General features: G+C 42.6%; 2 protein-coding genes across 2 annotated transcripts in view; one reads left to right on the top strand and one right to left on the bottom strand.

The window, feature by feature from the left end:
* Positions 1-6,974: 6,974 nt before the first annotated feature.
* retreg1 (reticulophagy regulator 1) overlaps positions 6,975-23,551 on the bottom strand; it is a 30,702-nt gene continuing 14,125 nt past the window's right edge. The window contains exons 4-9 of the mRNA XM_085389604.1: positions 12,891-13,008; positions 12,490-12,574; positions 12,094-12,216; positions 11,438-11,508; positions 10,875-10,998; positions 6,975-10,766 (exon numbers count right to left, since the gene is read on the bottom strand). Coding sequence (XP_085245730.1) covers positions 10,264-10,766; positions 10,875-10,998; positions 11,438-11,508; positions 12,094-12,216; positions 12,490-12,574; positions 12,891-13,008 — 1,024 coding nt within the window. The 3' untranslated portion in view covers positions 6,975-10,263. The remainder of the gene's footprint in view (positions 10,767-10,874; positions 10,999-11,437; positions 11,509-12,093; positions 12,217-12,489; positions 12,575-12,890; positions 13,009-23,551) is intronic.
* Positions 20,189-22,832, top strand: LOC146647499 (uncharacterized). The gene is made up of 2 exons (XM_085389523.1): positions 20,189-22,469; positions 22,548-22,832. The coding sequence occupies exon 1, from the start codon at positions 20,400-20,402 to the stop codon at positions 22,170-22,172; it is 1,773 nt and encodes a 590-aa protein (XP_085245649.1). The 5' UTR covers positions 20,189-20,399; the 3' UTR covers positions 22,173-22,469; positions 22,548-22,832.

The raw sequence follows: 23,551 nt of genomic DNA, 5'->3' as shown, positions 1-23,551 counted from the left end.
AGTGATGTCATGTTTTGTGACGAGGACCCAGGCACAGAGAGACTTGATGAATTTAAGAATCTTATGATTTAATAAAGAAATTTGCAGACTTGCACAGTGTTGAAATCTCCCAATTCTTTGAATCTTTGGGCTGAAGGAGGGACAATACTCGGTGTATAAATGCTCAATCAACAATCATTTATTTCCATACAATTCAACAGTCAGAGCATTACAACGTCCGGACGGGAGAGATGCTACCAGAGGGTCAGGCACATGTCTCAAAATGGTGACGGGTTGCTCAGCTTTTTATAGTCTCTAGTGGCCCCCACCTAGTCGTAAAAGCCAAAACATCACATTTTTTCTCTGTTACAGCGCCTAAGTTATGACCTCGGCAGTTGTTTCTCTGCTTTCTGTAAGGTGGGGGTGTGGAATGTGGTCTATCTATCTCCCCTGTCTTTAGACACAGAGTCTCCTGCTTACAACCTTCTCTTCATGATTCAACAGTTAAGCATGTCAAGAAAACAGTGTAACACATTCCCAGCAGATCAAGGATACAGAGTGATGCACATTTATCTAATGAACTAATATGTGAATATGTTCTGATAACTCAAAAGTATAATGAGAACTAAACTACATACAGCTCACACACTCTATATTAAAGGGTATAATGTGATCTACAGCAGTATTCTAATTCAACTACTTTGATTACATATATAAGGTAACATATAATAACAGAATAATCTAATAACAGAGATGGTAAAATTATGATGACTGATAACGGAGACAAAGACAACAGACGACGAGGACAGGGAGGATACAGGGACTGACAGAGACAGGGAAGAAGTCTTATTGTGACGAGAAAAGTGTATCTTGGCTGGCTGGGCAGCTCTCTGGGTGCTCAGCACCCCCAAAGCTCTGATCCTAGAATCGCCCCTGAACCAAACCATGTCCATGCTAGCCCCTCGTTTAGAAATAAGGTCCTTGATTTGTTTTGACTGGTCTTTGTCTTTTCAACTTTGCCACTACAACGTCCTGTGTAGCAGTGATAATGCATTTTACCTTTTTTATAAAAGGTGTACATTGCTGAGTTTGTATATTATAAAAACGCGTGTATGGGGCATGTTAAAGAAATATAGTCACTCCCAGTAGCGGTTTTTGATACGAATAAGAAAAGTTCAAAGCCATCAGGTGCTCAGTTTAGAAAAAAAGATACAAATAGAGGAGGAGAAACGAGCAAAAGATACAGGTAAGCAGATGTGTCATTGGATAATGGCAGGTCATCCTGAAACAATCAGAATCAGATTACTTTATTAATCCCTAAGGAAATTACAGTGGGGCAAAAAAGTATTTAGTCAGCCACCGATTGTGCAAGTTCCCCCACCTAAAATGATGACAGAGGTCAGTAATTTGCACCAGAGGTACACTTCAACTGTGAGAGACAGAATGTGAAAAAAATAAATCCATGAATCCACATGGTAGGATTTGTAAAGAATTTATTCGTAAATCAGGGTGGCAAATAAGTATTTGGTCAATAACAAAAATACAACTCAATACTTTGTAACATAACCTTTGTTGGCAATAACAGAGGTCAAACGTTTACTATAGGTCTTTACCAGGTTTGCACACACAGTAGCTGGTATTTTGGCCCATTCCTCCATGCAGATCTTCTCGAGAGCAGTGATGTTTTGGGGCTGTCGCCGAGCAACACGGACTTTCAACTCCCGCCACAGATTTTCTATGGGGTTGAGGTCTGGAGGCTGGCTAGGCCACTCCAGGACTTTCAAATGCTTCTTACGGAGCCACTCCTTTGTTGCCCAGGCGGTTTGTTTTAGATCATTGTCATGTTGGAAGACCCAGCCTCGTTTCATCTTCAAAGTTCTCACTGATGGAAGGAGGTTTTGGCTCAAAATCTCACGATACATGGCCCCATTCATTCTGTCCTTAACATGGATCAGTCGTCCTGTCCCCTTGGCAGAAAAACAGCCCCATAGCATGATGTTTCCACCCCCATGCTTCACAGTAGGTATGGTGTTCTTGGGATGCAACTCCGTATTCTTCGTCCTCCAAACACGACGAGTTGAGTTTATACCACAAAGTTCTACTTTGGTTTCATCTGACCACATGACATTCTCCCAATCCTCTGCTGTATCATCCATGTGCTCTCTGGCAAACTTCAGACGGGCCTGGACATGCACTGGCTTCAGCAGCGGAACACGTCTGGCACTGCGGGATTTGATTCCCTGCCGTTGTAGTGTGTTACTGATGGTGACCTTTGTTACTTTGGTCCCAGCTCTCTGCAGGTCATTCACCAGGTCCCCCCGTGTGGTTCTGGGATCTTTGCTCACCGTTCTCATGATCATTTTGACCCCACGGGATGAGATCTTGCGTGGAGCCCCAGATCGTGGGAGATTATCAGTGGTCTTGTATGTCTTCCATTTTCTGATGATTGCTCCCACAGTTGATTTTTTCACACCAAGCTGCTTGCCTATTGTAGATTCACTCTTCCCAGTCTGGTGCAGGTCTACAATACTTTTCCTGGTGTCCTTCGAAAGCTCTTTGGTCTTGGCCATGGCGGAGTTTGGAGTCTGACTGTTTGAGGCTGTGGACAGGTGTCTTTTATACAGATGATGAGTTCAAACAGGTGCCATTCATACAGGTAACGAGTGGGGGACAGAAAAGCTTCTTACAGAAGACGTTACAGGTCTGTGAGAGCCAGAGATTTTCCATGTTTGAGGTGACCAAATACTTATTTTCCACCGTAATTTACGAATAAATTCTTTACAAATCCTACCATGTGAATTCATGGATTTTTTCTTCACATTCTGTCTCTCACAGTTGACGTGTACCTCTGGTGCAAATTACTGACCTCTGTCATCATTTTAAGTGGGGGAACTTGCACAATCGGTGGCTGACTAAATACTTTTTTGCCCCACTGTATGAGTATTTAAAGTGCCCAAAAACTATTTTCCACATCAAAGGAAGCAGCTTAAGACGATTAAATTCTATTGTCACGCTTAAATTCATGCAATACTTTTCTGCATTTTAAAGACAATATGGAGTACACAATATGAGACCAGTGTCACCCCAAATGTAACTACAAACTCTAAAATCTGGTGGTGGTTACAGTTGCTTCAAGAAGAAATGGTAAAAATAGTAACAGTAACAAACTAAACTCCAAACAATACATTATGTTACAGATTTTAATATTAATTAGTCAGTGACACACACACACACATAAAACTTTATGTGTGTGTGGGGGGGATGTTCGCCCAGGGCGCCAAACAGGCTAGGACCGCCACTGGTAACTCCCCTCAACAGACTTCCGGTGCAGAGTTAAATAATGATTGTAAATATTTAAAAAAAATAAATAAGTGAAAAATAAAATCCCACACCCAAATTATCTGGGCCTGGCAGAGGTGATTGAGGTGTTGTTGTAAACCCCGATGGGTTTCAGTGAAATCTAAAATATTGATATTGCTGCTCTTTTGGAAAGGCTGCCATGTGTCTCTAATTCAAGAGTTGCATTTTCCAGACACACTTGACGCTTCCAAACAACCTGCCACCTGTTTACCTTCTTTATCCTCACCTTTCCCAGTCCTGGTTATGTTGCAGGTTTCTTCCTGTTTTCTCACCACTGTTGCCAAGTGCTTGCTCATAGGGTACTGTTGAATCATGGGGAGTGTTCCTCTAATAGAGATATTAGACTTATTAAATGCCTTGAGATGACTCTAACTAACTAGCTTAAAAAGATAAAAGCTTTCTTCAGTTTGAGCAAAAACTTGTAAGTGAAAGCAGCTTAAACTGAGCAAATGTCTGGGGGTGCTCAATGTTGTTTCTTTTTGCTGCCCACACATGTAACCAACACTGCTCCACTATTTAGTTTTTCTCATTAGTAATGAAAAACTGTCTAAAGCAAACCCTGTGCTCCTCTGACTATGGAACTCATCACATTCTGTGGTCAAAGCTTTGAGGCTGTATTGGTTAATTTCTACCCTCTAGTGGTGAAAGCTGTTTAATACAGCTTTATTTGGTTTAAGTTTGAAACACTGACACCTGAGTCACCCTGCAGCTAGCATGCATTTTAGATGCATCTTCATATATCCTGAAATTATTCTACTTATTCAGACATACAAACATGGCAACATTTCTCTTTGTAAAGTTGATGGTACTTTGAGTTTTGTATTTTAGATTATCATTTGGACTTTTAGTCTTTAGTTCTGCTTACTTTTGTATCCTGGGTTCTCTTTACATTTTGAGCACTGGTTTGTATTTACTTGTTTGGGGTGCAGTTTAGTAGAGCCTCCTCAGTCTACTCTTGTTTCTTGTTAAGAATTTGTCTCTCTCCCATTTGTTACATCCTGTTTTAATTTGATACACAGTTGTTTCTTGTGTCTTGCATTTGACACAACAAGACAAGCTTCCTTTGTCTCTTTGTTCTTGATTAATTTCAGATGTTTTTGTTTCCCAAGTGTTTCCTTTCCCCTATTGTTAGCTGTGTATGTGTATATATAGTCAGTTTCTGTTTGTCCTTTGGCAGAGAGTCAGTTTGTCATTTCTCTGTTTGGTCCCAAGAGTTTAGATTCTGCAGCTTTCATGGAGTTTTAACCTAATTGGTTGGTTGGTTTTACCTTGGTTTTGTCTGTGGGTCTTGGACTTTGATAGTTTTTGCCACCCCTATTACCGACAAAATCAAAATAAAATGTATTAGAGTCAGGGTGGACATTGTTCTAGATTTTTGTGTTTCTATTTTTTTGAAACTATTGAAACTGTCTACAGGGAGTGCAGAATTATTAGGCAAATGAGTATTTTGTCCACATCATCCTCTTCATGCATGTTGTCTTACTCCAAGCTGTATAGGCTCGAAAGCCTACTACCAATTAAGCATATTAGGTGATGTGCATCTCTGTAATGAGAAGGGGTGTGGTCTAATGACATCAACACCCTATATCAGGTGTGCATAATTATTAGGCAACGTCCTTTCCTTTGGCAAAATGGGTCAAAAGAAGGACTTGACAGGCTCAGAAAAGTCAAAAATAGTGAGATATCTTGCAGAGGGATGCAGCAGTCTCAAAATTGCAAAGCTTCTGAAGCGTGATCATCGAACAATCAAGCGTTTCATTCAAAATAGTCAACAGGGTCGCAAGAAGCATGTGGAAAAACCAAGGTGCAAAATAACTGCCCATGAACTGAGAAAAGTCAAGCGTGCAGCTGCCAAGATGCCACTTGCCACCAGTTTGGCCATATTTCAGAGCTGCAACATCACTGGAGTGCCCAAAAGCACAAGGTGTGCAATACTCAGAGACATGGCCAAGGTAAGAAAGGCTGAAAGACGACCACCACTGAACAAGACCCACAAGCTGAAACGTCAAGACTGGGCCAAGAAATATCTCAAGACTGGTTTTTCTAAGGTTTTATGGACTGATGAAATGAGAGTGAGTCTTGATGGGCCAGATGGATGGGCCCGTGGCTGGATTGGTAAAGGCAGAGAGCTCCAGTCCGACTCAGACGCCAGCAAGGTGGAGGTGGAGTACTGGTTTGGGCTGGTATCATCAAAGATGAGCTTGTGGGGCCTTTTTGGGTTGAGGATGGAGTCAAGCTCAACTCCCAGTCCTACTGCCAGTTTCTGGAAGACACCTTCTTCAAGCAGTGGTACAGGAAGAAGTCTGCATCCTTCAAGAAAAACATGATTTTCATGCAGGACAATGCTCCATCACACGCGTCCAAGTACTCCACAGCGTGGCTGCAAGAAAGGGTATAAAAGAAGAAAAACTAATGACATGGCCTCCTTGTTCACCTGATCTGAACCCCATTGAGAACCTGTGGTCCATCATCAAATGTGAGATTTACAAGGAGGGAAAACAGTACACCTCTCTGAACAGTGTCTGGGAGGCTGTGGTTGCTGCTGCACGCAATGTTGATGGTGAACAGATCAAAACACTGACAGAATCCATGGATGGCAGGCTTTTGAGTGTCCTTGCAAAGAAAGGTGGCTATATTGGTCGCTGATTTGTTTTTGTTTTGTTTTTGAATGTCAGAAATGTATATTTGTGAATGTGAAGATGCTATATTGGTTTCACTGGTAAAAAAAAAAAATTGAAATGGGTATATATTTGTTTTTTGTTAAGTTGCCTAATAATTATGCACAGTAATAGTCACCTGCACACACAGATATCCCCCTAAAATAGCTAAAACTAAAAAAAACCTAAAAACTACTTCCAAAAACATTCAGCTTTGATATTAATGAGTTTTTTGGGTTCATTGAGAACATGGTTGTTGTTCAATAATAAAATTATTCCTCAAAAATACAACTTGCCTAATAATTCTGCACTCCCTGTATTTGATGAACCACTTTTCAGTCCTCCAGCTGGTGGCTCGCGCTGCCAGGACACACTTCTTCCAGAGCAAACACTTTCAGTTCTCACAGAAGGAAAATCACTGATATATTAATGATGGTTCAGTTACACTCAATTATTTTTGTCATGCATATCGTCAGTTCCTCTCCTTGTAATTTGGGTCTTTCCCACCAGAGAGAAGGAAACAAGGAAGCAGCACAAGGAAAGAGGAATTTAAAAAAAGGTAACAAAATAAAACATCTTCACTTTGTTGTCACAGCTCCACTGACTGATTATCATTTTGTTACAGTCTGTCGCATTTTCTGATCTCAGATGTCAAATAAATACATAGTGTTCATGAAAACTGTTTTATTTAGGCCTACTTTTAATGAAATTTAAACACGCACTTGAGTTTTTTGATCTTTTTATTTATCACACATTAACGGTGAGGGACAGAAAGTTTGAATATGCAACCAATCATCTTACAAAAAATCTCACAAGACTAAGAGGTGCTCCTCACACTGTGGTTTGTATATTCATGCTGTGTTGCCTCTGGTACATAAACAATGTAAGATAGACTCTTTCTCTGTCTATTAGATACATTTTTGAAATTGCAATTTCCCTCATGATGACTCAGTGATCATAATTAGAGAAATGAGATAAGCCCTAAGTGTCAGAGAAAGCTGTGACTGTGAATCAGCATGACCACATACGGGACCTCCTCTAAGATGAGTGAAGCCATCATTAATCCTCCCTGTGCTTCCCCTACTGTGACAAATTAAACATACACTCAGTTTTCAGATTAAATATCTTCATGTCTAAAGCTGAGACAGTAATTTTGATACCTTCTGCAAGTTGTGATAACATATGCATGAAACATAAAGGTAAAGCAGGTACAGGTAAAATTCAAATCCAAATTTTAAAAATAAACTACATATTAAAGATTATTTGGTTCCCTTGTGATTGTCAACTGATTTGATGGAATTGTGGGTAATGTAGTTGGAAGAATTGTTTCAGCACTGAAGTTTGATTCATGTATTATGAGCTGAGTAGCAGCAGCAGTGGTTTTTCAACCAAATCTATTCGTCCTTTTCTTCCCAGATATCCAGCCTGGGATCCTGGAGCCTGTCCTGGAAGCAACTAAATTCTGTCAGTTATGATACTAACAGCAGGTGATAAGAAGTTTTCCTGCCCACTATACAAACTCACTGGTAAAATACAGTCTTTGCTACAATAACACCTGTGTTCAGTTAACATTTACTCCTAAACTACAATTTAAAAAGTGAATTTTTATACTTAGATTACCTTTTAAGTCCCAACTTTGAATCTTGTTTCAAAGTCTGGGTAACTCTAATGCGACTACTTTTAGCACTTGCAGATATGTATTTATTAAATGCTTTTAATCACACACTGTAATTTAGCTGTATGCATATGTAAAGATATTTAATGTGCATAAAAAGACAATAAATATTAGTGTTAAAGTGTGATCAAAACATAAAATATTAAAAAGAAATTCACAATTTAAACTAATGACCTCCTTTCCCCATAAGGCCCCAAAATGTGTCTGAGAGGATTTAACTGCATAGACCTCGAGATGGTTTATAAAAAGGTATAAATCTTAATATGACGTTTGTTGTATTTTGTGAATAATCACTCCTTTATTTGTTATGCAACAATACAAAATGATTTACAGGCATAAAAGAATTTCACAAATACATAAATAAACACAAAAATATCGTTATTTGCTTAGAACTAAATAACAGCAGGTGATGAATGAAATATTAAGTGTTTATATGATGCTCATCAATCCTAAATTTTGACCTCATATACAATTCAGCTGTTTTAAAAAGCCACAACTGATGAAAAATCAAGAGCAGAAGATTTGTCATCAACCAGTCACCTGCCTGTCATGCTGGGACCACACCACACAATATCTTTGTGTTTAAAGGGAACCTGAAATGCTACACATAAAAAGGCTAATTTATACTATTGAGCCTTGTTCTCAAAAACAGACATAGATGTAAAATTATCCTTGAATTTTGCTGGAAGTTATAGTTTTAAAAACATGTTTAGCTCCATCTTCTGTCAGTGCAGAACGTGACGTCATGTGATCGGTTGGTTGATTGCGGCCAATAGACTTAAATTAGTTTATGTTAGCTAACTAGGGACAGAATCGATAACTCAGAGGAAAAGTAATGATACTAAAACTAAAAATCAGTCTAAGAGGATCACTTCTTTGCTGCCTCTGACTACAACAATGAGCTTCATGTTAAAACCAAGAATATACTGTCCACTTTCACTGTATGTCTCTTTAGCAGGACGTGGCTGGTCGCTGTTTGGCGCGCTGCTCTCAGACAGGAAAATCCACCTGTTAATGTTCGAGTTTGTAAAGCACTTTCTAAATGAGGACTGTGTGGAGGAGAGCCTGTTTGAGACAGGTGACAGGTGCTTTCACCGGGCTGACATAAACTGGTTTTTCCTCCTCTGGCCAAGTTTACTGAGCAGCGCAATCAGCTGATGCATTCAGCACTTTTTATGTCATAAGATAATCTTTCTCTTCTTGAGCACATCCAGACACTTTACAACATAATGGCCCATTTTTCCTGTGGACATGCTGATGAGTGTTAGGGTTTCTAATACCCTTTGGTAAAAAAAAATAAATACCTGTTATGTTTTTGGTCTGATACTCATGTAGTAACCTGTTATGTAGTAAACTGGTTGTGTTTCGTTAAAGAGAGAAATTTTTTGTGTTGCATAAAATAGTGCTGATGGCATCTTGCCAATATCTGCTTTGCAAGCTGATGTCACGGCTCAGTACACCCGACCTGGTGAGGAACAGGCTCTGCTCCACACAGTCCTCATTTACAAAGTGCTTTACAAATCCAAACATTACGACTAACAGATTCATTTTCCTGTTTGGTGCAGCTAGCCAAACAGCAGCCAGCCACTTCCTGCAAAAGAGACACACAGTGAAAGTGGACAGTATATCCTCAGTTTCTTAACATAAAACTCATTGTTGCAGTCAGGGGCAGCAAAGAAGTGATCTCGTTAGAATGATTTTTAGTTTTAGTATCATTACTTTTCCTCTGAGCTATCGATTCTGTCACAAGTTAGCTAATATAAACTAATATAAGTCTATTAGTAACGAACTAACCACATAACGTCATGTTCTGTACTGACAGAAGATGGCGCCAAACATGTTTTTAAAACTTTAACTTTAAGCACTTGTTTCTTAAATCCTGCTTCACAGACAGTTTTACATCTATGTCTGTTTTTAGAGCAGGGCTCAATAGTGTAGATTAGCCTTTATTTGTGTAGCATTTCATGCTTCTTTAAATAAAGCCGACTTAATCCTTGCTGTGACTTGACTCATAGGCGTAATTAAATGTCTAATTTCTCTCAGCTCTATGTGAAGGACCAACCCAAGGAGTAGTAGTGGAGTAGTATGTCACAAGATTTGAGTCTTATGGGAAGTCAGCATTTGTACTGTATTAGTTTGTACTACACTAGTTTTGCACACTTGCCACATAGCGACACTGTAACCTGAAAACTACGCCTAAGTCAATTCAGTGTTAATTTGAAAGTCATATAAAGCCTTATAAACGTGAGTGACCAGCCTCCACCTGACTGATAGCAAATAATAAAAGTATAAATTTAAAAAATCCATACGCCTGTTTTCAGATGAGCCTGGATCTTTCATTAGTTACTGAAATCATCTTAGAGGCCTCAGTTTGGTCAGCCATTATTAGGGTATATGGTGTGGTCTCAGCTTTGGGCTACTCTGGTTCGATTAAAAAAAAAGACAGCACTATCTGATCATTTCTGTAGATGTTTGCTTAACAGGAAGAAGCTAAATTGAAACTCTGTGTTCTCACAGCTCTATAAAGTTGCCTCCCCTCCACATGTCCTCTGGAAACCACACCTCACCATCTGCTTTCAAACTTTTCATCCGTCAGTGGCGTTTAAGGAGTTTGGACAAGAAGCCAGAAGAGGCGGGACTGTCGGTCTGCACCTCTTCTTTGGCTTTGGCCTTCTCTCCGAGGCCAAGCTCCCCCTCCAATTGCTCCAACTCTGACTGGTCCAGCAGCTCAAAGTCCTCCACCTCGCTGTCCGACTCCTCGGTCAGCTCCAGCAGCCTGCTCGATTCTGTGAGTCCCGCCCGCTTGGGGTCTTCAGTTGGCGTCATGAAGCTGACTGCTGCTTCTATTCTCTCCTGGATGGCAGCTGTGACTGCAGCGGTGATAACTTCACCTGCCATCTGGTTGACCAAATCGAGGGCATTGGTGGACTGGTCTTGAGGTTCGTGCTTGGATTTGATTGGATCCTGGAGCCGAGTTGGAGGTGAAGCAAGGCCGAGGCTGAGGTCGTCGTCGTCGTCGCCATTGGTGGTCATGCCATTATCAAGTGAAGGGAATTCAAGTAGGCCACCAATGAACGGTTCTTCTCTGTCAAAGTCTGATCAAAGTGGCCCCGACACAAAAAGGAAGAAACACCAGTTACCTAAATATGTGAGACACAAAGTAGCTCTCGGCGTCAGTCAGAAGAGCGTCAAATGAAACTTACCCTCTGAGTTCTCAGTCTGTGGTGTGTGTCCCTCTGACAGGTTGAAAGTACCATTGTCTGTCCATGTGACATCTGACACCTCTGTGTCCGAGACAGACATCTCTTTACACACTGTGGAGTCGAGCTGGGGGAGAGAGACACACGCAGACGTCAGATTTTATAGTGCAAACCCAGATCTGAGCTGGTAATTGGTTGACTCAGACAAAGTGGTGACATCCGGGACTAAAAGATGAAGCCGCATAACAACTAAGTGCATGAAACTGCAGAATCCTGAAGTCACTTGAGGCTTACAAGGCATACAACACATTCTTTCTGCATTGCATTCATTATATTTGCACAGTGATTTGAACGCTCTAATAGTGAGCGTGACAGGGAAGTGCACTCAGTGAATTCAACCAGCAGCTCAGTGTTTGGCATGAGGAGAAAAACGTTAAAGCATTTCTTGCCATTGAATTTGTCCCATGCTGATGGTGATCATGTGTATTGAATTTTACTAGCTTTAACTGGATGCTATCAGTCAACAGAGGCATAATTACATTAAGATGAGAAGATGATTAGCCAACCTTTGGAAACATAGAGGAGAGGTCTGATTCAATGCCTTCTTTCTCATTCTGAGCCTGCAGGAGTCGCTTTTCTAAAAGAAAAAAAAAAGAAAAATATGGATAAGACTGATTTAGTTCTCTGGCAAAATACTGGATAAAAAAGGTAAACTGATTTTTACATGATAACAAATCTTTTTAATGTTTATTCGCTATTTAAATAAGCATTCTTATAAAAAATCTACTCCACATTCAGTGTACATTTCTACAATAGTTCCTACATGCTATGCAGCATTTCACAATAATGTCAAATCTAGGTCAAGCCGTGACCTTAATGTTAATTTACCTGCACACTTAACTTTGGGTCAAATGAAAAAACAGTCTTAATGAACTGCAGAGCAGAAACGACAGACCCTTACATTATGCTTGTTATGTGTTGTTGAGATATATGGCTCATATTGCATATGCCAAAGGAGACTTTTACGAGTTGCAACAAAACTTCAGTTAAAGTTTTTAAAGATTTGTTCTGGTTAGGTCTACATAATAGAAAAATAAAGGTCATATAGGTTTGCAGCAGTTTGGCAGGTAGTTGTCTTAAAAAAAAAAACACATGGTGAGTCACTTCCTGATCTCATGTCCTTGTTTGGATAATGAGTAAAAACAAATTGCATGATATTTACCGTGGTTCTCTTTGATTTTCTGAAAAAACTCGCCGATGCCAAAGTCCAGCTTCTGCAGAACTGGCTCCAGCCACGAGCTGATGTCATGAGATGAAATCAGAGGCCACAGAAAGACACCCAACACTTCACAGAGGAAGAAAAACAATGTCAGCTTATTTTGCAGAATAAAATGTGTACAGCAAGCTCAAATTCAGCATGCGATATTCATCATATGTGCTGTTTAACTTGTGCTGTCCTTGGGATTCCCATCTACTTGTTTGCTATTCAACTATGGACCATTTTTGGCCCGAGGACAACACAAGGGTTACCTCTCGGAAACCAGACAAAAAATGTGATTCAAATGGGTTTTTCAGTTGATAACTTGACCTTTTGTTGAGCAAATCTTTGAGGACTCACCTAGAATATACGAGATAACGATCCCTGGAATGTAGCGTCCTAAGACAGCAAAGAAAGTGCACACACTGCAAACCAGCAGGCAAAACTAAAACAGAGAGGCAAAAACAAAGAACTTTTTGCTGTCAGTTACAAACTAAACTCCCCCTCAACAATAAACTGTTTTAGTATTTCTGGTTTTACAGATATGCAAAATCCCTCCAAGCTTCAGCTTCAGACACAAATTACAGACAGTGAAGTTATAAAGCAAACAGGTATTTTCCAACAATGCTGAATGGTAGAATTGTTTTATACAGATTTCAATAATTTATTAACTAATTGTTATACTAAATATATATATATATATACAGTATACATATATGCTTTGTTCATGACATACATCAGGTATGTCGTCTCTGCCTCACCTTGCCTGGGTTTTGCTTTTTGAAAGCTGATGTCTCTTGCAGGAAGAGTCTGAGGGAGTCAGTAAGCTGAGGTCCAACCCCAGTCCGGCTGTCCTGGCCTGAATCAATGATCTCCCAGCTATAAAGAGACAAAGACAGAGGAATGTTAATTAAATTGAAGATAACACTCCTGACTGTGCTTGAAACAATGGGCCTCTAAAATGTAAATTTGGAGCTCTAATGATGCTGCTACTCTAATAGCCTCCATAATTTAGACATGAAAGGCTAAAATTGTCGTGGTCGTGGGTCTGTTGCCCAGAGTTCTGTGTTTTTTAAGTTTTCTAGTTCTGTTGCATTTCTTGCTTTAGTCTGTTTTCATAGTCCCCTCCAATAAATTGACTGGACTAGATCATGCTGACACACTTTACGGTGACTCCGCATTAAAAATAGGACCAGCATTTGACAAACTAAGAAGGGGATTACATTGCTGTCAGAGGCTTGAAATTCTGCTTCGTTGAGGGTCATTAATAAATTTTAGTCCAAGTAAAAAGCCACTCCAATGCAAATGCCATTGTTTAAATTAGGAAGCCTACAATAACATTGGCACGATGACTGTGCAGACAGGTGTGGGATGGGAATAGGGATGTGAAACTGGTTTCCATGCTGTGGCACTGCTGGGAATTCTGGGCCACCTGATGATTTATAAAACTTTCCGCTCCAGGATGGGAGTTCCCGAACATCACCTCCTATTTAAGCTCCACTATCAGCCTCTCGTGTTCTCGTCAGATATAAAACAGCTATGAAAGGCACAGGTGTGGCTCGTGTGTAGGTCATGTGTGATAAATAGATATGAGTATGAGGCAGCTAAAGTCATCTTTCCTCTCTTAGCTACTTTCAATTCCCCAGGCTGTAATGCAACGTAATATTAGTAAAGCTAAAATGTGATAAATGAGCATTTACTAGTGTATAATGTAACACCAGAAACATCTATCACCAGGACAGTGATTCTGGAAAGGTCACCTCTGAATGGCTCAAAGAACAAAGAAAAAGATTTTGTAATGGCCTAGTCAAGATCTGGACTTAAATCAGATTGATGTGCTTTCTCACGACCTCAAACAGGAAGCAAAATACTACTTCTAGAGCTGTTTAGCCTACTATCTTCTCGTGAATATGATGGAAATAAATAGCAAAAATTTGCAGAAAGAAAAGCATAAATCTGGACCCAGTTATTACAAAAATCTCAAACTCAGTGTGAGCAGTCTCTTACACTAAAATATACCTATGAAATGTGATCACTCTGCAGAAGAAAGCCTCAGTCTACCCTGCACCTTTGTCTCGTCGTTGTCAAAGTTTATTCTGGTCTCCTTTTTGGTTTACTTCTTGTTTTATTTTAAAGGTTAGGTCTTCATATTTCTTTCTGTGTCTGCTTCCTTCCTTTGGTATTTGCCCTGTCCTCTTTAGTGTTTGATTAAATTCACCTGTAGCTTGTTACCTTTGTTTTCCTGCTGTCTATTTAGCCTACTGACTCATTTCCCAGATTGTTGTTATTGTTATTGTTTATCCAACCTAAAATAAACAAGAGCATTTCAAGTTCAAACATGAATGCATAGTGTACTAAGAGAAATTTCTACTGTTGTTCAGACCAAATTAATCTGTCATTGTCAGTGTAAAAGCTGGAAATGTCTCAACCATGTTCCTCATATTAAATATCCCACTTTATCCAGCTGAGGATGGAAACTACATGTCCTGTGGTTGCAGCTGTCCTGGTGGAAACAGCTGGTGGGAAATGGTGATGGGGCTCAAGTTACTACAGCAGCTAGACAGGTTTCCACCAGTTAACCAACAAATATCAAAATACTGACAGTTTTGTAGACTGTGTTACATTTTACACAGAACCTAACTCTTTTCTGAGTCTGATTTAACTCCAGTGAATGATTGATGCAGTAAACAGTGTGGAAGGGGAAGCTTAACAAATACAAGTAGGATCACTATTGTAGCCCAGTGGCTCTGCAGCGTTTGGCAGCTTAAGGCCACGTTTACCTCCAATGACTTACGCTGAAAGTCTGTCACTAATAATATGTGTTCTTTCTTTCTGAGTGCAACTTGATACAAATTTACCAGCACATGCTGATAAAGGGACTGGACATTTGTAAAAGAAAAAAATTACTTCCAGCACGGTGTGACTTAATGTGGTATTTCTGACGTATCCCAGATTTATCCCTATTCTTGGCAGGTCTTTAGGAAAAGCTTATTCAGCCTAAGTATTGCATATTAGCATTTGCTGGCAGCTGCTAATACTGGAAACGATCTTCACCAAGGTTGGTTTTCTTCTTTCCTTGCACAGCTTTTAACTCCATATTCACAGTTTCACTGTCTCACAAACAGAGCATTAAACTAACTAAACTTGACTACTAAGGTGATTTAACTGATACCATCCTATGCATGCAACTGGTAAATCTCATATGGAGAAAAGTTGTTTACAGTTGCTGCACTTCTGCAAGCCACTTTGCAGCCCATCTTCTGCCCAGAACCTCATTTTTTTGCTTACTAACACAATCAGTGCCATGTCTGCAGTCATCTCCATTATTCTTTCATCCTTGACCAGCATTAAAGATGGACTCCACCAATTCGTTGTTATTTTTACTTTTATTACACTGTCCGATCCAACACAGATCATTTGCATTGACTCAAAATGATAATCCAAATTGTCTGTATAAATTTGTAATCTGCTACGATCCAAAAACGCCCTGTATTTGTGTTGAAAAAGAGAAACTGTTTTAGTTCAGCCATAGAAATTAAACAGTCAGAACTTATCAGTTAAACTTCCACTTTATCTGCAGCTCAGTCCAATTCTCCCTCCCCACAATCATGCTTCAGTTTGGCACCTAGGCCACGAGAAGCGAGAGTATCTCTTTTACACCCACCTGACCCACACACCCAGCCTTGTCTCACATAACCCTGATGACGAAAACTCAACCCGCTGATCCCCTCTCGACTTCCAGCGCCCTGTAGGAGTTTGCTTTCCAGGCAAGATGGTGTGCTGAACATGTGACAGTAAAATTGCAAAGCAATTATAGCAACATGGATGGGCTGACAAGGTAAGAATTTATCCATTCCACGAAAGCCAGACATCTCCCTAAAAAGACATGCAGCTCTTCTGTAAAGTTTCACCACATTTGTTTGTTTGAGCTTGTTGCTTGGTAATTTCTTTGGCAAATCCAGCTTTACAGCTGACACAGAGGCCTCGTGGATGTGATGCGATACAGTGCCATATGGATGATTGCTTGTTCTGAAATTAGTAAATCCCATTTAGTTTTCCATCCAGCTTGACTTTTACAGTAATATTTGCATCAGCTGGGAAATGAATGCACATTCAGCAGATGTTTTGACCTACTTTGATCTTGACTTTTCTGGTGGGGGTCACCAGACAGACAAACTTTCTGCTCAGGGGACTTTCTTGATTCTGTTGTTGCATTAACCCTCCTGCCATCCTTTAAAAAACTCACACCCATCACCCTAGGGACCATTCTCAGCCACGCCATAAAAAGACCATATATCCATATTTTATTCCACTTTAAATTAGCCAACCTTGTAAAACTACTTCTCCCTGAAATATTCATGTAAAGTTTTAATTATATTTTCGTTGTTTTAACCCTTCAAATCCCAGTGTTATTACATGAGCGCCCTGTGTTATAAGCCCCAAAAACCAAAAAACGAAACTAAATATTTCCACAAAAAACCAGTTGAAGTAATATGTGATTGTCATTATAAGTAGGCCTTTAGATGGACCAAAGATTGGCACCAACATACATTTTGACCTGCCATTATTTTTTTTGCATTTTTTTTGCAATTTAAAAATTAAAACTTCAAGGCCCTGAGTCTTCATTGACATCCAAGAAAAGAAGAAAAAATAAAATCATATGATGATAATTTGGGGTTGAAAAATAGCGTTTATAATGGAAGTCAATGGGCAGAAAATGGTCCCCAGGGTGATGGGTGTGGGGATTTCTGCTGCTCAGCCATTTTAGGCTGATTTAAGGAATTCACACTGGAATATTAACATTGACAGGTAAAAACTATCCTGTGGCAAGTTTGGTTATATTCCACTGAACACAGTGGAAATGGCAGCCATTTAACACATAGCAGTGGCACAAAAAGGTCCCAAGAAGGCAGGAAGGTTAAGGCTGAAGAAGGGAAGCTAGGTGTGATTTTGCCTGACTAAATTCCTTCTAAATACATGCTAAAATCTTGAAATCTGTTCATTAACACTTGTTAACACTACCCATTATATTAACCTCATCATCTTCATTGCAATCATGACACAAGAAGTGAAGGAACAAACCAAAACGCTTTCAAAGAAATGTTAAAATCTACCCATTTCTCTGAGCAGAGTAACACACTTTTCACGTTAAAAAGTAAGCTGGTGGCAAGTAGCCATCTTTCATCCTCATTTGTATACTGACAGGCGACCTTAATAAAATTGTTCGATTTTTATCAAGATGACCAATCAGACTTGTCTATGCAGACATTGCACTAGAGTTTACCAACAACCCATACTCCTTGAGGCAGCCTTGGAGCCCAAGCAGACTTGGAAAATGTGTGATTGGATCAGCAACTGCCCCCATTCACGTCCACAACCGAGTGGACCAACCAACCAACAGCAATGATGTCAGTAAACACACCACAAAATCTCAATGGGAATGGAAAAAAACACATTTCAAGACATTGACCCAGCCTTCAACTCCCCCAAAAATTATCCGATCAAAAGTATGAATATTGGGTTTATGTTTACACTTCTTGGTAGCCTCTATCTGCAAGATTTTCCAGTGAATATCACCAGTTTCTGACTTTAGATTTAACCAAAAAGTGTTTGCACAACTTAAAGTAGTAGTCAACCTTCAACATGTGCATTCTCAAAACTCCTGCCCCATGCTCTCTGGATACTTGTTGAGAAAAGACTATATCATGTTTCATTGCCCCAGACTCTTACACACCACCACTGAGCACTGTTATCCACTGGTGGGTCACTATTAGTCACATGTATGAAGGATTCAGGCAATAGTCCAATAGAAACTAAAAGGCTCTGAAACAACAGAACACGGAAAAAGCGGCACATCTGAGCCTCTAACAAGCCCAGTGACTGCAGTTTAAAAATAGAAAGACAAACAATGCAAAGAATGCAAAAACATCTCAGCTCTTCACTTGTGTCTGCCCCCCGTTTATGTGGGTGTTTACCACAGAAAACCTGACTCTGACGCAACTAATACCTGATTATGTTCTGCGTAGAGACACACAGGTAAAAAGACTGATATTAACAGAGCGAGAAATCAGAATTCCAGCTGATGGAGTTTACATTTAATGCCTTCGTGAAAGAGCAGTCTGCAAGTGTCTGCGTATGAAGCCAAAACAAGCAAGTTATATAAGAAACCAGTGGAACAGACAGACATGGCCCAATGACACAACTTTTCAAAGTTCATCTGTTCTGTGGTGCTTCTTTATTCAGACTGACATCAAAAGTTGAATGTATTATAAATTTAATAATTTTAGTATGATCTAACTTTACGTTGAGATTCTTTAGTAAGTTCAGGTCACCCTCCCAACCCCCCAAAAATAAAAGTTTTCAGTTTTTCTTTAAAGTACTTGAGTTTGTTCAGTTAAAAGTGCTACATCATCTCCTTCATTTCTGCCAAAAAAATCAGTAAATCTCAGATCCATGCGTTTTCAAGCCTACAATAAAGGGACAAATACAACTAAAATTGTCCAAATATCTGCATGTTTCCAACTGTAAAAACAGCTAAATTCTTTCTACTGGATCTGGATTAGCAGACCAGACAAGTCATTGCTCCTTAAATCTATTCTGGCTTCCTCTCCAGGACACAAATTTGTACCTCAATCCTGCCCCATGGTCTTCAGGAGACATCTCAAGGTCTTCAGGCACCTTCAGAGGGCTAAATGGTGCAAATAAAACAGCCAGGTAAAAACTGGATCACGGATAATGGTAGAAAAAAAGAAACACCTAATTTAAATGTTTTCCAGTTGTTACAAAATGCAAACCTAGGCTTGAGGTAAGCTCAGCTTTTAAGTGTGACACACTGCACGAGAGCAGCTTCTGTTTATCCTCAATGAAGCCCCGCTTGGAGTATTTCAAGTGACCCCATCTAAAAATAACCGAGTCACACTACATTCCATCCGGCAGCCATCAGGAGTACAGAGGGATGGGGTTGGGCTAGGTTGGGCTGGTTTGGGTGCAGTTGGGTGGGGTGGGGGGCAACAACAACAGCCTGTATCAACAACACCGATCCAACAACAACGGTCTCCTAAACACACCTGCTCATGTTTCAGTGACATGCATTGGACAAACAGATGAGAAGAAACACAATGTTGTCTGCGTGTTGATCGATGCTGTCAAAACTTTTAGCTCAAGGGAAGGTTTGACGCTTGTCATGCCCTTTTCCTTCCAGCATTGTGCGGGCCTCGACCCCAATTCGCTGTCACTTATGGACAAACAGTTTCCACCCTTTTGTATTTGTCTGGGTGTTTAACCCAAGAGGCAAAATCCAGGAGTCAAAAGAAGTTCATGTAAAGACCACTTCAGGACGGCTCCAAAGACGAGACGTTACTGTAGCAACGTGTTTATGGTGTAGTACAAAAAAATTATTTTGACCGATTTATTATAGCTTTGATGTCACGGACCCGGTTCCGGGACTCGGGGTTCGTGAACAGTGTGGACCTTTATTGTTATTAGTGTATTGGATGTATGTTTGCTGCACTGTGTTCTTGTGTTCAATGCTGGTGTGTGAGGCTGGAGGATGAAGGACAGCCACCTGCAGGCCTGATGGGTGTGGCCCCGCCAGCTGCTGGTCACGCCTAGCTTACCACACACCTGCTTCTGATCAGGATCGTCGGGGGAGCTACTTAACAGAGCGATGGAGCTTCCTCCGGCGCAGGATCGTTGAGTTAGACTCCATGTCAGTGTTTGTAGTGCTGGTCAGTGTATGCCTGCTGGAGTTGGTGCCATAACGGCTGTGTCTGTGTTTTTTCCTCAGGAGAGTGGAACACAGGACTGCAAGACACACGGGGTGTGTGAAGGCACAGGGGCAGAGAGCACGGGATACCAGCACTTGGGAGAAGACACGTCACGGGAGTCGAGGGAGCACTTTTGGAGATTCAATGTGTGGTGTACATTTACCTCACTGTAAATAAACCCACTGTTCATTTCATTAAGTCCAGCGTTTGGGTCCTTTCTCCAACATCCCCCACGGTCTGCCCCCCAGACCGTGACAGAACGATCCTGCCACTATGGACCCAGCGGACTCACCGCGGAAGCGCAGCTCCCGTTTTGACGGGACCCGACTAGTGCTTGGAGGGCCTCCGTGCTGCCGTTCCTCGCTGGCAGCCTACCCGTCGGCCCACTCGTCTGTTTCCTCCCCGCGGACGCCTCGGTCTCGCAGAAAACGCTCCAGCCGGTCCCGGGAGGATTACTACGAGCCTGCCAGCAATCTGCTTACACCTGCACAAGCTTTTTACAAAATGTTAGGAATTATCATCGTGCCACCTGACTCACCCAGCCTTTCCACATCACAGCAGGAGCAGCCACTTCAGAATCTGCCCTCGTCACATTCCGCCAGCGACGCTCCCTCTTCAACAGGGAGGCAGCGAACACGCAGCCAGCACTCACAGCTCCAGCAGGAGCCAGGGATTCGGCTCAAACAACCGCCTAGGGTGAGTGACAGAGTCTCCCTTCATTCACCTTTCGTGCCTAGGGATAAACAGACTGTTTCCCCCAAGGCTGTGAATGCCAGCTCCGTGAACCCTAGAGCTCGTGTTTCTCCTGTTTGGGAGGATGACAATGTTAGTTTTGAGAACGAGTTTTTTCCTCCTGGTTCAAGAGACTGTGCTCCTGATGTTCCTTCGGACCCAGGAGTTAGGACCGTTTCGTCTAGAACTGTTTATTCTGGGGCTATGTTTATACAGCCAGCTGCCCAGCCTGTAGCCGTAGCACAGCCAGCTGCCCAGCCTGTAGCCGTAGCACAGCCAGCTGCCCAGCCTGTAGCCGTAGCACAGCCAGTCCAGTCAGCCTCTCGTCTTCATCCTCAGTTGGAGGCTGATATGCCTGCTGGAACTACCCTGCCATTATGTCACCCGCCTGTTGTTTCTACATCGCTGTCCAGTCTACCACGAGTAGCTGCCGCACCATTATCACCTCCGCCCTTTGCAGCTACTTCTCCACCAGCGTCCCATCAGACTGCAGCGACCGCAGAACTCTCGACTTCACCATCCACATCACCCGCTCGACCGTCATCTTCGCCACCTGCAGCTTCCGCATCGCCATCTTCACCTCCGGATCAACGACCATCTATACCCGCGTCGCAGCCGGAGGAGCGGCTCAGCGAGCGGGAGGAGCTCAGCGAGCAGGAGCAGCTCAGCGAGCCGGAGGAGCTCAGCATGCCCGAGCAGGAGCTCAGCGAGCGGGAGGAGCCCGCGTCGCCAGCTGTGGAGCTCAGCATGCCCGAGCCGGAGGAGCTCAGCGAGCCGGAGGAGCTCAGCGAGCCACCAGCAGAGGAGCTCGGCGAGCGGAAGGAACAACCGGCGCTGCCAGCCGCGGAGGGGCTCTCTCTGCCAGCCGCGGAGGGGCTCTCTCTGCCAGCCGCGGAGGGGCTCTCTCTGCCAGCCGAGGAGGGGCTCTCTCTGCCAGCCGAGGAGGGGCTCTCGCTGCCAGCCGAGGAGGGGCTCTCGCTGCCAGCCGAGGAGGGACCCGCTCAGCCGGAGGTCAGCGAACCGGAGGGACCTCCACGTCTAGCGCGGCCTCCACGCCATCCACGTCCAGTGCGTCCACGTCAGCGACCGGCGCGTCATAGACCATGTGCCACGCCTCGCTGTTGCTCACCGGAGCAGCGACGTTGCCATCGGACCCGTGGCAGGCCACCAGAACCGTTCCGCCGCCACCGGACCCGTGGCAGGCCGCCGGAGGAGCAGCGCCGCCGCCACCGGATCCGTGGCAGGCCGCCTGAAGCGTTCTGCTTCCATCACGGGGTTAGAGGTAGGCCACCTGAACTTTTTTGCCGCCACTGCCTAACCCGCAGCGGGTCCCGCTTGTTTTGCCGTCCTGCAGATCGGCCGCCAGAACTGTTTGCTGCCACTGGACCGGGGGATTGGACTGTTGACCTGTGTTTTTCTTTTGTTGCTTTGTGGTGGCTGTTTAGCGGAGTGGTTTTGGGGCCCTCCGTCCTGGACCCCCCGCCACCCGCCCTGGGTTGGTTGTTCTGTGGTTTTGTTTTGGGGTCGTCGGGAGTCGACCCTTAGAGGGGGGGTACTGTCACGGACCCGGTTCCGGGGACTCGGGGTTCGTGAACAGTGTGGACCTTTATTGTTATTAGTGTATTGGATGTATGTTTGCTGCACTGTGTTCTTGTGTTCAATGCTGGTGTGTGAGGCTGGAGGATGAAGGACAGCCACCTGCAGGCCTGATGGGTGTGGCCCCGCCAGCTGCTGGTCACGCCTAGCTTACCACACACCTGCTTCTGATCAGGATCGTCGGGGGAGCTACTTAACAGAGCGATGGAGCTTCCTCCGGCGCAGGATCGTTGAGTTAGACTCCATGTCAGTGTTTGTAGTGCTGGTCAGTGTATGCCTGCTGGAGTTGGTGCCATAACGGCTGTGTCTGTGTTTTTTCCTCAGGAGAGTGGAACACAGGACTGCAAGACACACGGGGTGTGTGAAGGCACAGGGGCAGAGAGCACGGGATACCAGCACTTGGGAGAAGACACGTCACGGGAGTCGAGGGAGCACTTTTGGAGATTCAATGTGTGGTGTACATTTACCTCACTGTAAATAAACCCACTGTTCATTTCATTAAGTCCAGCGTTTGGGTCCTTTCTCCAACATCCCCCACGGTCTGCCCCCCAGACCGTGACATTTGACTGATGAGGTGTAGCTGTCAGCCAGCTTCACCTGAACTGGACTTCTTAGCCGTGTTTGTGCTATTTGTACCTTTTGGAGTATTTTTATGGAATTATCATAAAAATAATATGCTTACTTTGTAGTATAGACAAAAACAGAGAGATGCCAACAGGTAAAGGTTATCCAGATACTTTTAAGACGAAAAGCAACAAAGTCTGGATGTAATCACTGTTATTCTTTATATATGACTTAATCACATCACTTGACTGTGATGAAACACTCATAGCTGGTTTATTGTGCTGTTTTTACTCCAGCGGACCCCAGGTCCAATCAGAGCGGGCACTCTGAAACACACCCACTCCACCCCAAGTGATCTGATTGGTTCAAGTGCTTCCAGTCAGTCTGAATCTGTTCCGGCGGTGTGGAAACAGCTGAGTCACTCACACACACACACATGCACAGTAAGTAATTAGGCACACATTGCACTCAGGTTTCACAACTCTTAAGAAACTTTGCAGTTGTTGTGGGAACACAGAGTAGCTCAGCACTGAGTCTTTCCTCGAAGCCAACGCCACAAACACAAATTGTATGAGTCGCATGACGTTCGTCTACATCTGTAAGCACCATCATTTAAACACACAAATGGCACTGACATGATGCTTGACCAACAGTTCTTTCACTTTCCCAATAACAGTTTTATTGCATTTGGCATTTGTTTACATCCTGTAACTCTTGACTCCACAAATCCACAAAGCTGGAATAATTTATAACACCTGTGTATG

The sequence above is a fragment of the Rhamphochromis longiceps genome, linkage group LG18 (assembly GCF_057381845.1).
Source record: "Rhamphochromis longiceps isolate RC_006_pf linkage group LG18, R_longiceps_female_GT1.1, whole genome shotgun sequence".
Lineage (NCBI taxonomy): Eukaryota > Metazoa > Chordata > Actinopteri > Cichliformes > Cichlidae > Rhamphochromis > Rhamphochromis longiceps.
This window is presented reverse-complemented; position numbering and strand designations above follow the sequence as displayed.

Excerpts from the sequence above, each read along its gene's own strand:
- LOC146647499 (XM_085389523.1), top strand. The coding sequence starts at position 20,400 with ATGTTAGGAATTATCATCGTGCCACCTGACTCACCCAGCCTTTCCACA.